At 40.1% G+C, this 16,254-nt stretch overlaps 1 protein-coding gene across 37 annotated transcripts in view; it reads right to left on the bottom strand.

Annotated features, from left to right (window-relative positions):
* CREM (cAMP responsive element modulator) overlaps nucleotides 1-16,254 on the bottom strand; it is an 89,641-nt gene that overhangs the window by 39,853 nt on the left and 33,534 nt on the right. For 2 of the 37 annotated variants that reach the window (XM_063669777.1, XM_063669778.1), the window contains exon 2: nucleotides 14,772-14,896. The exons of 31 other annotated variants lie outside the window; for them this stretch is intronic. In XM_063669777.1, the coding sequence (XP_063525847.1) occupies nucleotides 14,772-14,789 (18 nt within the window). In that variant the 5' untranslated portion in view covers nucleotides 14,790-14,896. Of the gene's footprint in view, nucleotides 1-6,798; nucleotides 7,092-14,771; nucleotides 14,897-16,254 lie in introns of those variants that run through there. 4 more of the 37 variants (XM_054435196.2, XM_054435198.2, XM_054435195.2 and 1 more) reach the window with 2 other exon arrangements.

The following is a 16,254-nucleotide window of genomic DNA, read 5'->3' as shown; positions in this document are numbered from 1 at the left end:
TCCCACTCAGGACACAGAATATCAAAACAGCATGTACTCAGAGTCGAGATTTCATGCAATGGTAATTTCTACTGCTTCATCAAAGATATTCTTAAGTAAAACTGACTTAAAAAAAAAACTGCAAGTGGATGGCAGTGAAAAATACAGCTAATACTAAAACACAGTTTGTGTCACTGACTTGAGTTAAGGCACCCAACAATTTATCACTCCCCACCACCACTGTTTTTGCGCCATCAGTGCGGATATCAAAACAGAGAAAAAGAAAAAGAACATCTTAGCATCACTGTAAAAATGCTTTTGACCTAGCAAGCCTCATGAAAGTGTCTCAGAGTCACCCCCAGGGTTCTGCACACCACACTTTGAAAACAGCTTTTCCACACTAATCTAGACCCTACACCCTGGCTTTCAGCTTAAAGAACTGCTCAGACAGGCTGAGATTTCAGCTCCAATAGAGCAGCAGAGACAAAATAAACATATCCAGTAACCCTGACAGAGAGCCCATATGTCAGAGATTGGCAAAATAGAAATTATGCTTTATAACTACATAAAACAAAAGAAAACAAAGGAAAAAAAATTAACACAAAGAGAAGACTTTATTGACCAGCTTCTATCCCATCAGCTCAGGAAATTGGGACATGATCTTTACTGCCAGATTCCAGACTGAGCTCTCTGGAGGACCCAGTGCTCCAACACCACTTCTCCCACCCACCACCATGTGTAGGGACAATCCACAGGTAAGTAAGGAGGGTAGAGTGACTTGATTTTCCTCTCTGTTCCTTTCCTTTTTAAAAAATGCAGTCACATAGCTAGCTGGGTGGTGGAAATTTCTGAAGGTATTACATTTTCTCAAATCAAAATAATTTTCTTTTTATAATTAAGGAGCTCCCAAAGCTTGTCAGATCCCAGTGGCTCTCAATGTTTTACTCTTTTTTCCAAGTACATAGAATAAGGTATCTGAAGACAATGAACTCGAAACTATAGCGGAGGAAACCCAGGGGTCCTACAAGTATTCTCACAAACTAGACCTGTGGGTTGAGATGGCAGGTGGTGTCCACATTCATTTTTTGTGGGGAAATGCCCAGCTTTAAAGAAATCAGATTATTCTGGAGAACAGAAAAACAATTCAACAAAGACTCATGGGCATCTGATAGGCATAAATCATCCTTTATATTGCTTTAATCATCTTTCAAGTACAATTATCAGAATTTTAATTAAACAATAGCTCTATCAAAAATGGCTAAGTCCTCATGACTGTAATCCCAGCACTTCAGGAGGCCGAGGCAGGTGGATCACCTGAGGTCAGGAGTTCAAGACCAGCCTGGCCAATATGGTGAAATCCCCTCTCTACTAAAAATACAAAAATTAGCCCGGTGTGGTTGTGCGCACCTGTAATCCCAGCTACTCAGGAGGCTGAGGCATGAGAATTTCTTGAACCCAGGAGGTGGAGGTTGCAGTGAGCTGAGATCATGCCACCGCACTCCAGCCTGGATGACAGAGTAAGACTCCGCCTTAACAAAAAAAAAAAAAAAAAAAAAAAAAAGCCTTGGTCAAGAATACCTGCTGCAGAAAAAGAACTTGTACCCACTAACATAAACCATATCCTTACAATTCTGGAGATGGGTTATACAGATTTTGTAACTACAAGGAAACTTCTATATGTCCAAAGTCTAGGCAGGCCAAAAGCTCATGAGACAATTTTTTCATTAAAATGCTAAAATAAAGGCTGAGAACCTGCACAAATGACGCATCTGGAGGTAGAATTCAAATGTCTCCTTTTAAAAAAGAAAACCCTTAGATCTGGAGAACTATCATTCTACATTCTCACTGGTTTGGCCAAAACTTATAAGAGCGTCAAGCTTATAATTATACTGGTAGAGTTAATAGGTTAAACTCCAATAAAGAAGAAAAGAGAGAAGAATCACATAGACGCAATAAAACACGATAAAGGGGATATCACCACTGACCCCACAGAATTACAAACTACCATCAGAGAATACTATAAACACCTCTACGTAAATACACTAGAAAATCTAGAAGAAATGGATAAATTCCTGGACACATACACCCTCCCAAGACTAAATCAGGAAGAAGTTGAATCCGTGAATAGACCAATAACAGGCTCTGAAATTGAGGCAATAATTAATAGCCTACCAACCAAAAAAAGTCCAGGACCAGATGGATTCACAGCCGAATTCTACCAGAGGTACAAGGAGGAGCTGGTACCATTCCTTCTGAAACTGTTCCAATCAACAGAAAAACAGGGAATCCTCCCTAACTCATCTTATGAGGCCAGCATCATCCTGATACCAAAGCCTGGCAGAGACACAACAAAAAAAGAGAATTTTAGAACAATATCCCTGATGAACATCGATGCAAAAATCCTCAGTAAAATACTGGCAAACTGAATCCAGCAGCACATCAAAAAGCTTATCTGGCCGGGCACAGTGGCTCACGCCTGTAATCCCAGCACTTTCGGAGCCTGAGGCAGGCGGATCACGAGTTCAGGAGATCGAGACCATCCTGGCTAACATGGTGAAACCCCGTTTCTACTAAAAAATACAAAAAAAATTAGCCGGGTGTGGCGGCGGGCACCTGTAGTCTCAGCTACTAGGGAGGCTGAGGCAGGAGAATGGTGTGAACCCGGGAGGTGGAGCTTGCAGTGAGCGAAGATCATGCCACTGCACTCCAGCTTGGGCAAGAGAGCGAGACTCCATCTCAAAAAAAAAAAAAAGCTTCTCCACCATAATCAAATGGGCTTCATCCCTGGGATGCAAGGCTGGTTCAACATATGCAAATCAATAAACGTAATCCAGCATATAAACAGAAAACAAAGACAAAAACCACATGATTATCTCAATAGATGCAGAAAAGGCCTTTGACAAAATTCAACAGCCCTTCATGCTAAAAACTCTCAATAAATTAGGTATTGATGAGACGTATCTCAAAATAATAAGAGCTATTTATGACAAACCCACAGCCAATATCATACTGAATGGGCAAAAATGGGAAGCATTCCCTTTGAAAACTGGCACAAGACAGGGATGCCCTCTCTCACCACTCCTATTCAACGGTGTTGGCAGTTCTGGCCGGGGCAATCAGGCAGGAGAAAGAAATAAAGGGTATTCAATTAGGAAAAGAGGAAGTCATATTGTCCCTGTTTGCAGATGACATGATTGTATATTTAGAAAACCCCATTGTCTCAGCCCAAAATCTCCTTAAGCTGATAAGCAACTTCAGCAAAGTCTCAGGATACAAAATCAATGTGCAAAAATCACAAGCATTCTATACACCAGTAACAAACAGCCAAATCATGAGTGAACTCCCATTCACAATTGCTTCAAAGAGAATAAAATATCTAGGAATCCAACTTACAAGGGATGTGAAGGACCTCTTCAAGGAGAACTACAAACCACTGCTCAACAAAATAAAAGAGGACACAAGCAAATGGAAGAACATTCCATGCTTATGAATAGGAAGAATCAATATCGTGAAAATGGCCATACTGCCCAAGGTAATTTATAGATTCAATGCCATCCCCATCAGGCTACCAATGACTTTCTTCACAGAAATGGAAAAAACTACTTTAAAGTTCATATGGAACCAAAAAAGAGCCCACATTGCCAAGATAATCCTAAGCCAAAAGAACAAAGCTGGAGGCACCACGTTACCTGACTTCAAACTATACTACAAGGCCACAGTAACCAAAACAGCACGGTACTGGTACCAAAACAAAGATATAGACCAATGGAACAGAACAGAGCCCTCAGAAATAATACCACACATCTACAACCATCTGATCTTTGACAAACCTGACAAAAACAAGAAATGGGGAAAGGATTTCCTATTTAATTAATGGTGCTGGGAAAACTGGTTAGCCATATGTAAAAAGCTGAAACTGGATCTCTTCCTTACACCTTGTACAAAAATTAATTCAAGACGGATTAAAGACTTACATGTTAGACCTAAAATCATAAAAACCCTAGAAGAAAACCTAGGCAATACCATTCAGGACATAGGCATGGGCAAGGACTTCATGTCTAAAATACAAAAAGCAATGGCAACAAAGCCAAAATTGACAAATGGGATCTAATTAAACTAAAGAGCTTCTGCACATCAAAAGAAACTACCATCAGCATGAACAGGCAACCTACAGAATGGGAAAAAATTTTTGCGATCTACTCATCTGACAAAGGGCTAATATCCAGAATCTACAATGAACTCAAACAAATTTACAAGAAAAAAAACAAACAACCCCATCAAAAAGTGGGCAAAGGATATGAACAGACACTTCTCAAAAGAAGACATTTATGCAGCCAACAGACACATGAAAAAATGCTCATCATCACTGGCCATCAGAGAAATGCAAATCTAAACCACAATGAGATACCATCTCAAACCAGTTAGAATGGCGATCATTAAAAAGTCAGGAAACAACAGGTACTGGAGAGGAGGTGGAGAAATAGGAACACTTTTACACTGTTGGTGGGACTGTAAACTCGTTCAACCATTGTGGAAGACAGTGTGGCGATTCCTCAAGGATCTAGAACTAGAAATACCATTTGACCCAGCCATCCCATTACTGGGTATATACCCAAAGGATTATAAATCATGCTGCTATAAAGACACATGCACACGTATGTTTACTGTGGCACTATTCACAATAGCAAAGACTTGGAACCAACCCAAATGTCCAACAATGATAGACTGGATTAAGAAAATGTGGCACATATACACCATGGAATACTATGCAGCCATAAAAAAGGATGAGTTCATGTCCTTTGTAGGGACATGGATGACGCTGGAAACCATTATTCTCAGCAAACTATCGCAAGGACAAAAACCAAACACTGCATGTTCTCACTCATAGGTGGGAATTGAACAATGGGAACACTTGGACACAGGAAGGGGAACATCACACATTGGGGCCTGTTGTGGGGTGGGGGGAGGGGGGAGGGATAGCATTAGGAGATATACCTAATGTAAGTGACGAGTTAATGGGTGCAGCACACCAACATGGCACATGTATACATATGTAACAAACCTGCACGTTGTGCACATGTACCCTAGAACTTAAAGTATAATAATAAAAAAATAGGTTAAACTCCATTATTATTCATTAAAAAAATTCACATGGCTTCCTACCCTTAACATCTTAGCACTATTATTATACTGTGTGGGGCTATAGCTGAGTACATGGCTGCCTGTGAAGTAGGGTATGGTACACAGATGGCATAGAGGGAACAAAGTCAATGAAAGATCCAGTAACATGCATGGTATCCCCAAAGACAAAATAGGTAAATAAAGAAGCATCTTTTTTATTTGTGCAAGGTGATGGATTCAGTTTTTGGGAGCCTAGGCCCCTAAAATGGCAGGGCAACAGCAGGACCACCAGGTGGAAATGTTCAATAGGCAAGGAGAATTAGAGGACTGGTTATTGGATTAGAGCCCAGATAAGAAATAAACATCTGAGGCCAGGTGCAGTGGCACACGCCTGTAATCCCAACACTTTGGGAGGCCAAGGTGGGCAGATCGATTGAGGTCAGGAGTTCAAGACCAGCCTGGCCAACATGGTGAAGCCCCATCTCTACCAAAAATAAAAAAATTAGCCAGGTGTGGTAGCATGCGCCTGTAATCCCAGCAACTGGGGAGGCTGAGGCATGAGAATTGCTTGAACCTGGAAGGCAGAAGTTGCAGTGAGCTGAGATCACACCACTGCACTTCAGCCTTGGCAAGAGAATGACAGTGTGTCTCAAAAAAAAAAAAAAAGAAGAAGAAGAAGGCTGGGCACGGTGGCACATACCTGTAATCCCAGCACTTTGGGAGGCCGAGGTGGACAGATCATTTCAGGTCAGGAGTTCAAGACCAGCCTGGCCAACATGGTGAAACCCCATCTCTAACAAAAATATAAAAATTAGCCAGGTGTGGTGGCACATGCCTATAATCCCAGCTACTTGGGAGGATAAGGCAGTAGAATCACTTGAACCCAGGAAGCAGGGGTTGCGGTGTGCCGAGATTGTGCCATTGCACTACAGCCTGGGTAACAGAGTGAGACTCAGTCTCAAAAAAAAAGAAGGAAGATCCTTGTAATATTAACAAGGAGGAATCTAAAAAGTATTACAATTGCTCTATTCATAATATATAAGTAGGGTTCTAAAGAAGCCCTGAAAACAGAAAGGAATTAGTTAAAGAGTCTTTCCTAAAAGACACACAAGGAGACAGACCAAAGTTCACTTGAACTAAAATATGCATACCGCGGGTAGAAATAGAGAAATCTTTCTTATAAACATCAAATATTCATTCTAAGACATTTTTCTAAGCAAAAATTTCACCAAAACACATCATCTTTATGAATTAACTCTTCTACTTGCTGAACAAACATCTACTGGGAGCTTAATACAGCAGTGAATGAGAAAAGTCGCTACTCTCCCAGATCAGAAGACAGAAATAGATGAAGAAACAAATACATAATTTGGGTAGTGCTCCATTCTTAAAAGAACAGTAAAGCAGAATAACAGATTTGAGAGCGACAAAGCAGGGACTGGGGGTGGTGTGGTAAGAGACTATTTGTTGTAGATAATTTCTCAGAGGAGGGAATGTTTACACAAAAAGCCTAAATGAAGAGAAGGAAAAAGTGATACCAAGATCTATGAATAATTTATCACATTCTAATAACCAAGTAGGCAACTGCTCAAAAAACTAAAACATAAAATGGATGTTATTTTATATTTCACAATTTTCACCGCTTTTTCACGAGGCTTTAAAAGTGTGTAGAAGGTACTTATAGCAGACATCATTTACCTTTTCTTCCACATCCCCTGAAGAATAATCCTCCTCTATAGGACGCCTGAAACATAGATTATGCTGATGCCACCACATCCACCGAAAATCCCACTATAAACAGTACTTAATCTGAAGAAATAAGGTAAGATGATGCAACTGACAGCCTTACTTGGCTTTGCAATAAAAAAAAAACCCTAATAATGACACTTATAACTGGGAAAACCTCACAGTGTTGTAACACAGCATTTGATTAGCACCTAGTGGACTAGCTCTGACCCGTAGCTAGGTTCCCTCACGATGGGGTTTATGATGTCACAGTATAGCTGCACACGTCACAGAGCTACTAGGCCTGCATTCAAGACAATAAAGGATTTTAAAATGTGAATTCACAATATAGCAGACTGCTCTATCAACTCTGCTCCTGAAAAATCAAATCTCTGTACTACCTAGTTAAAGGACTACAATAAAAATACACTAACAAGCTAAGCAAGAAGTTGAAAACTATCTTGATGTTTATGTATTAAGACAGGATTCTCAAAAGTCTGTTCTATAGGGGAAAAAGCATTTAAGAGAATATTAGAATATTTCAAATGTTTTAAAGCTGAAAATAATAAGAATATTATAAATCAAATACCTGAATAAAGATGTAAAATATTCCACTTTAATTTTTTTTTCCCCCACTGAGACGGAGTCTTGCTCTGTCGCCCAGGATGGAGTGCAGTGGTGCGATCTCGGCTCACTGCAACCTCCACCTCCCGGCTTCAAGCAATTCTCCTGCCTCAGCCACCCGAGTAGCTGGGATTACAACAGGCATGTGCCACCACGCCTGGCTGATTTTTGTATTTTTAGTAAAGACAGGGTTTCACCATCTCTGCCAGGCTGGTCTTGAACTCCTGACCTCAGGTGATCCGCCCACCTTGGCCTCTCAAAGTGCTGGGATTACAGGTGTGAGCCACCGTGCCCGGCCCACTTTAATTTTTAAAAGTCATATTTGATTGTGCTGAGTAAGACAAACACAAAATGAAAAATGTAGTTGGTCTTCATTTTGGTTATCTTGAGTGACTTCCTTCCCATTAAGGTGTTTTTTGTTTTGAGTTTGAGACAGAGTCTAGCTCTGTTGCTCAGGCTGGGGTTCAGTGGCACAATGTTGGCTCACTGCAACCTCCACCTCCCAGGCTCAAGCAATCCTCCAGCCTCACCTTCCCGAGTGGCTGGGATTACAGGCGCCTGCCACCACACCCGGGTAATTTTTTTTTTTTTCTTTTGATACGAACTCTTATCTGTCGCCCAGGCTGGAGGGCAGTGGCATGATCTGGGCTCACCGCAACCTCCACCTCCTGGGTTGAATCGATTCTCCTGTCTCAGCCTCCCGAGTAGCTGGGATTACAGGTACCCGTTACCACACCCAGTTAATTTTTGTAATTTTAGTAGAGACGGAGTTTCACCATGTTGTCAGGCTGGTCTCGACTCCTGGCCTCAGGTAATCTACCCGCCTCGGCCTCCCAAAGTGCTGAGATAACAGGTGTGAGCCACTGCGTCTGGCCTAGCTGGGTTTTTTTGTTTTGTTTTTAAGATAGTGTGGCTAACAAATTGCAAATTCAATGTAGTTAAATTTTACCTTAAGAATATATGTTGAAAATATTTGTTACAAAGAGATTAGCCAAGTATGATTATTATTTCTATATTTACTATCCATTATCTTCTAAAGAGATGTTGTTGTTGCCTCCAATCCTTTTTTTATGTATAGCGCATAAGCTGAAATCCATAATCTGAATTGAAAAGGGGGAAGAGGATCATTGTTCCTGATACTGTAAACATAAATGGTCAAATTTCATGTTTCTAAAAAATTCACTTCTTGAAAGCAAAACAAGTGTTATAATTCAGTCATTCTTAATTATCCAGAAGGGTTTAAATAATCTATTTTGATAATACTTCCAGTAAGCACTTAAATTAAAATTAGGATTCTTTATCCTTTGAAAACAGTGCCCTAGCTAAACTTTTTTTTTCTAGCTAATCCTTATAGTATCTTGAATTTCCTATTTATAGTATTTGGGGTATCATTTTATATTCTAACCAATATGAGATATGTTTCACTTATTATAATAATATATATATTAAAGTACTATAAAAATGGACATGACCTTTATAGAAGTCAAACTCTTTTAGCTCTGGAAGGAACTTTTGAAAGCTAATCTCGTATTTGGTTTCACTAAGACTGAAACTGATCATAATTTACTAGCCAATTGTATTTCAAAATAAATACGCATAAAGAATTTGCAGTAAGATTCTAAGCCAAAAAAAGGCTTTTTACGCAACAGACCTCATATAAGTGCAAACAGTAGGTATTAAAATTGCTCTTAACAGTAATATGGATCATTTCTAATAATGAACAGGAAATGTTCATGCCAAAAGCTAGAAACCAGGGAATGAATGCCTACAAACCACTTATCAAAACTTTCATGTTAATCTTTATTTCTAACCTAAATCAACTCTTTATTGTAATATCTATGAAACAGTCAAACTGCAATTCATATGAATTATTCTGATTATCATATTTCTTCTACCAATCACTTGGTATAAGTCTAACGAGTACTGACTTGACAAAAACCACCAGAGAAAAACAGTAACAATAAACAAAATGTGGTTCATACATACAATATTATTCAGCCTAGAAAATAAAGTCCTGTCACATGCTACAAAATGAATGAAGGTTAAAGACATTATGCTAAATATGTCAGTCACAAAAAGACAAAATACTGCATGATTCCACCTATAGGAGGTATCTAGTCAAATTCAGAGAAACAGAAAGAAGAATGGTGGTTACCAGCGGCTGAGGGGAAGGGGAAGAGGCAGTTGTTTAATGGGTGCTTAGCTCTAGATCTGCAAGACAGAAAAAGTTCTGGAGATCTGTTTCATGAAAATGTTACTTAACATCAGTGAACTGTGCACTTAAAAATTGCTAACATGGGCCAGGCGCAGTGGCTCACGCCTGTAATCCCAGCTCTTTGGGAGGCCAAGGCGGGTGGATCACGAGGTCAGGAGATCAAGACCATCCTTGCTAAGATGGTGAAACCCTGTCTCTACTAAAAATACAAAAAATTACCTGGAGGTGGTGGCACGTGCCTGTAATCCCAGCTACTCAGGAGGCTGAGGCAGGAGAATTGCTTGAATCCAGGAGGCGGAGGTTGCAGTGAGCTGAGATCACGCCACTGCACTCCAGCCTAGGTGACAAAGTGAGACTCCGTCTCAAAAAAAAAAACAAAAACAAAAAACTGCTAACATGGTACATTTTACGTTATTTTTCCCACAATAAAAAAATTTTAATAACTATGGCTACAAATTTGATGGATATAATTAACTGGCTTTTTGCCAAGAAAACACTCATTAAATTGATTTTACTAAATTGCAATGAGACTGATGCTCATCATCTTAAATGATATAATTCTAAAGCTCTGGACTCTCTCACACTCCTGGCCTGAGAATTATAGTGCAACAAATACAATGGCTGTTGGTGCCAGGAATTATATGGAAACAATTCCTAATGCATCAAAATGAATAAAATTTAAATTTTCTATGACTTCACACATCCAGGGTCAGAAGCTGAATTGGGATCTAACTTTGAAACTGTCTTCTATGCCACTGAATAATGGAGTAACAGAGTAATGGTATATATGTATCCATAGTGCACATAAACACATACACATGTATAAATTGCTATACAGTATGTATATAGGGAGAGACAAGAGAGCATATATTCACTATTACTCTTAACGAACTATGGATTTTTCTAGGTAATGTTCTCTGAGATTGTCTGGTTAAACACTGAGTACCTATGCATTTCAGGTCATAAATGGTGGAGTGGTCAATGGACTCTAAACCCAGATTGCCTGGGTTCAAATCTTGGCTTTGCCTTTTCTAGCTGTGTGATCTGAAACAAGTGACTTAGACTCTCTGTGCCTTGTTTTCCTCAACTGCAAATGGGAATGAAAACAGTACCTTTCTACAGGGTTGTGAAGATTTAGTCAATGTGTGTAAGGCACTTAGAACTGTGTCTGGCGGCCTGGCGTGGTGGCTCACACCTGTAATCTCAGCACTTTGTGAGACCGAGACAGGTGGATCACCTGAGTTCAGGAGTTTGAGACCAGCCTGGCCAACATGGTGAAACTCCATCTACTAAAAATACAAAATTAGCTGGGCGTGGTGGCATATGCCTGTAATCCCAGCTACTCAGGAGGCTGAGGCAGGAGAATGACATGAACCTGGGAGGCAGAGGTTGCAGTAAGCCAGGATCACGCCATTGCACTCCAGCCTGGGCAACAAGAGCGAAACTCCGTCTCAAAAAAAAAAAGAACAGTGCCTAGGACATACCGAATATTCAATAAAAGCTCACTTTTGTTATTTTTATTATTGCTACATTTTATTCAAATAATTTGATCAACAAAGTACACTTTAGATAGCATACATGTATATTAAACCCTTTGATTTGAAAGGATTAAAAACATTTATAAAAATCGTCCCCAAAATGGAGGCAAGGAAAGAAGATTTACATAAAAGTAGATGTCAAAATCAGAATCATTTTGACAAAACATGTGATACAGTTTGGATGCTTATCCGCTCCCAATCTCATGTTGAAATATAATCCTCAATGTTGGAGGTGGGGCCTCGTGGGAGGTGTTTGGGTCATGGGGGGATCCCTCATGAATGGTCATGAGTGAGTTCTCGCTCTGGTAGTTCTGAGAGCTGGTTGTTGAAGAGTGTGGCACTTCCCCTCTCCCTTGCTCCCTCTCTCTCCATGTGATACCCTGGCTCCCCCTTCTCCTGCTGCCATGATTTGAAGCTTCTGGAGGCTTCCCTAGAAGCAGACACTGGTGCCATGCTTCTTGTGCAGCCTGCAGAACCGTGAACCAAAACAAACTTCTTTTCCTTATGTATTATCCAGCCTCAAGTATTTTTTTTTCTTTTCTTTTTCCTTTTTTCTTTTTTTTTTTTTTTTGAGATGGAGCCTCGCTCTGTGGCCCAGGCTGGAGAGCAGTGGTGCAATCTGGCTCACTGCAACTTCTGCCTTCCGGGTTCAAGTTTCAAGTGATTCTCCTGCCTCAGCCTCCGGAGTAGCTGGGATTACAGGCACCTGCCACCATGCCCAGCTAATTTTTGTATTTTTTTGTAGAGACGGGGTTTCACCATGTTGGCCAGGCTGGTCTCGAACTCCTGAGCTCAAATAATCCACCGAACTCAGGCTCCCAAAGTGCTGGGATTACAGGCATGGGCCACTGCCCCAGCCAGGTATTCCTTTATAGCAATGCAAAGCAGACTAATTTAACACAGCCAGGCCAAATTGCATCTTTAAGTTGTTTTCAGTTCCAGTTCAATGGTCAGAGTACATAAATAGTAAAGTCTAAGAGTTTAGCTCCTTACAAAAATTATAATGCAGTTTGGTCTTACCATGAAATCTGAAATAGTTACAAATTATATTTTAGATTTTTATGCCCAAAGTGGCCTGCAATGTTTTAAAATATCTAGGAGAAATCTAAAGTACCTAAATTAAGAAGCATAAAACATACAATTTTAAGCAAGCTCCTGACATACCAGAACTTTGCTTATAAAACTATAAAAAATTAGCTTTTCTCCTCTATATCCTTTGGAGGCCTACTAAGCATAGTAGATTTATGTTACTTTACAAAGGATTCCGAATACGATATATTTCAAAACCAGCATAAGCCATTTCATCTTAAAGCCTAATTACTACCATTTTAAGATCAAGGAAGGTCACTATGAGGATAAAAGCAAGCATTTATTGCACATTGACCAGATGCCAAACTCTGTGCTTGTGCTTCACACAAATCATCTCATTTAATCTAAGAAATCAGTATTTTCCATGTTTTAGGTAAAGAAAGCAAAGATCAAACGATTAGTCTTAATACTTAAAACTACATAAAATTAGTATCAACTTTAGTCTAGTATTAAGATATTGTATGAAAAATACCTTCAACACTATTTTTAAGTAAACAAGCTAAATTTAATTCAAACTGAGTATACATGTATAAATTAGGGCTCTTTTTGTTTTTGTTTTTGTTTTGAGATAGGTTCTTTCTGTGTCACCCAGGCTAGAGTGCAGTGCAGCTTCCCAGGCTCAAGCGATCCTCCCACCTCAGCCTCCTGAGTAATTTGAACTACAAGCGCATGTCACCACACTCAACTAATTGTTTTTCGTTTTTTTTGTTTTTTGGAGACGGAGTTTCACTCTTGTCACCCAGGCTGGAGTGCAGTGGTGCGATCTTGGCTCACTGCAACCTCCACCTCCCGGGTTCAAGCGAATCTCCCGCCTCAGCCTCCTGAGTAGCTGGGATTACAGGTGCCCATCACCATGTCTGGCTACTTTTTGTATTTTTAATAGAGACAAGGTTTTACCATGTTGTTGGCCAGGCTGGTCTCGAACTCCTGACCTCAGGTGATCTGACTGCCTCAGCCTCCCAAAGTGCTGGGATTACACAGGTGAGCCACTGCACCTGGCCTAAGTTTTTAATTTTTCATAGAGACATGGTCTCCCTATGTTGTCCAGGCTGGTCTCGAACTCCTATGCTCAAGCAATCCTCTAATCTCAGCCTCCCAAAGTGTTGGGATTACAGGCATGAGCCATCATACCTGGCCTCTTTTTATGTATGAAGCAGTAAACAAGCCCTTGGAGATGAGAAAATGAGGAAGCTCTAGGAACAAAAGACAGGGGAGACCAACTTACAAAGGCAATACCTACCATGGTATATTACCATATCCAACAGTAAATATGCACACATTTATTATTTTTGTTCTCTATTTTTTTTATTTTTGTTTTTTGTTGTGTTGAGACAGGGTCTTGCTCTGTCACCCAGGCTGGAGTGTGGTGGCATGATCACGAATCACTGCAGCTTCAATCAACCTCCAGGGCTCAAGAGATCCTCCCACCTTAGCCTTCTGAGTAGATAGTACTACAGGCAAGTGCCACCATGCCTGGCTAATTTTTTTCTTTTTTGTAGAGATGGAGTCTTACTTTGACCAAAGCTGGTCTTGAACTCCTGGGCTCAAGTAATCCTCCTGACTTGGCCTCCCAAAGTGCTGGGATTACAGGCATGAGCCACTGCTCCTCTCCCATTAATTATTATTTTGTATTTGATTTTATTTTCTGGTGGCCATGATTTGCTGGCGCCCGAAGGAAGTGTTTAATCTCACAACTGGGCAAATTGAGCTCAAGTGGTTAGAAAAACTTAAAAATAATTCTTGCTTTTTCAACCAAATTTGCTACAACTGGCCTCTACTGTGGCCTCTGAGAAGCCCAGGCTTCAAGTACTGCCTGAAGCAGGCTGTGTAAGATTTTAGATTCTGGGCTCCTTCTTTGTAAAGGATGACAGTGGCTTCCTAGAGAGGGTGTCTCATACTGATAGGCAGAGAGACAAGCAGGAGAGAAACACTGGGCAAGGAAAGCATGTGGAGGTTGGAGATGTACCTTTTAAATGTTCTTACTTTACATTTTGAATTGACAGAAAAAATTGCATTTATCATGTACAACATGATGTTTTGGAGTATATATACATTATGCAATAGTTAAATCTAGCTAATTAATAATAGCATTACCTCACATAGTTGTTTTTGTGGTGAGAACATTATTAACATTCAACTATCTCTGCATTTTTCAACAATACATGGTCCTTAACTATAGTCACCATGCTGTATGATAGCTCTCTTGAACTCATTCCTCCTAACTGTAATTATATATTTTTGGACCAACATTTCCCCATCCTTCCCGCCGCCCAAGCACCCCCACCTCTGCTAACCACCATTCTACTTTCTACTTCTATGAGAACTTTTTAGACTCCACACATGAGTGAGATCATGCAGTATGTGTCTTTCTGGGCCTGGCTTATTCACTTAACAGAATGTCTTCCAGATTCCTCCATCTTGTTGCAAATGACACTTCATTCTTTTTTATGGTTGAATAGTATTCCATTGTGTATACATACCACACTTTCTTTATCCATTCATCCACTGACGAACAGCAAGGCTGATTCCGTATCTTGGCCATTATGCATAGTGCTTCAATAAACATGGAAGTGCAGATATCTCTTCCACACACTGCTTTCATTTCCTTTGGATAGATACCCAGTAGTGAAATTGCTGGATCATCTGGTACTTCTATTTTTAATATCTGGAGGAACCTCCATACTGTTTTCCATATGGCTATACAAATTTACATTCCCACCGTCAGTGTGTAAGTGTTCCTTTTTCTCCATATTCTTGCCAACACCTGTTATCTTTTGTCATTTTGATAATAACCAATCTAACAAGAGGAAGGTGATATCTCACTGTAGTTTTGATTTGCAATTCCGTGATGATTAATGATGATGAGCTTTTTTTTTTGGTGAAACAGAGTCTCACTCTGTTGCCCAGGCTGGAGTGCAGTGGTGCGATCTTGACTCACTGCAACTTCTGCCTCCTGGGTTCAAGTGATTCTCCTGCCCCAGACTCTGAGTAGCTGGGATTACAGGTGCACAACACCACTCCTGGCTAATTTTTTTTATTTTTTGTTTTTGAGATGGAGTCTTGCTCTGTTGCCCAGGCTGGAGTCCACTGGGACCATCTTGGCTCACTGCAACCTCCGCCTCTGGGTTCAAGCAATTCTCCTGCCTGAGCCTCCCGAGTAGCTGGGATTACAGACGCCTGCCACCACATCTGCTTATTTTTGTGTTTTTAGTAGAGAAGTTTTGTACTAAAAATACAAAAATTAGCCAGGCATGGTGATGCACGACTGTAATCCCATACTTGGGAGGCTGAGGCACGCGAATAGCTTTAACCCGGGAGGCAGAGGTTGCAGTGAGCCGAGATCACATCAACACACACCAGCATGGGCAACAGAGTGAGACCCTGTCTCATAAATAAATAAAAGCATAGCAATGCAATTATGTACAGTACATATGCTTGATATGTACTGTATTTACCATATTGGTAAATACATAAATTATATTTACCATACTTATTATTATTTTACTTCAAGTTATTTTAAAAAGTTAACTGTAAAACAGCCTCAGGCAGGTCTTTCAGCGAGTATCCAGAAGAAGGCACTGTTATAAGAGATGACAGCTCCATGAGTGTTCTTTCCCTGAGAACCTTCCAATGGGACAGGATGTGAAGGTGGAAGACAGCAATACAGATGATCCTGACACTATACAGGCCTGGGCCAACATGTGTGTTTGTGTCTCAGTTTTTAACAAAAAAGTTTAAAAATAAAAAAAATAAAAAATTTCAAACACGGAAAAGGTTTACACAGAATAAGCACAGAAGAAAACATTTTTATGCAGCTGTGTAATATGTTTGTGTTTTAAGCTAAGTGTTATTACAAAAGTAAAAAACTTACAGTAAACTACAGTTCGTTTATTGAAGAAATGATGTTTTATGAATTTAGTGTAACCTAAGTGTACAATGTTTATCAAGTCTACAATAGCAAAA

The sequence above is a fragment of the Pongo pygmaeus genome, chromosome 8 (genome assembly GCF_028885625.2).
Source record: "Pongo pygmaeus isolate AG05252 chromosome 8, NHGRI_mPonPyg2-v2.0_pri, whole genome shotgun sequence".
NCBI lineage: Eukaryota > Metazoa > Chordata > Mammalia > Primates > Hominidae > Pongo > Pongo pygmaeus.
This window is presented reverse-complemented; position numbering and strand designations above follow the sequence as displayed.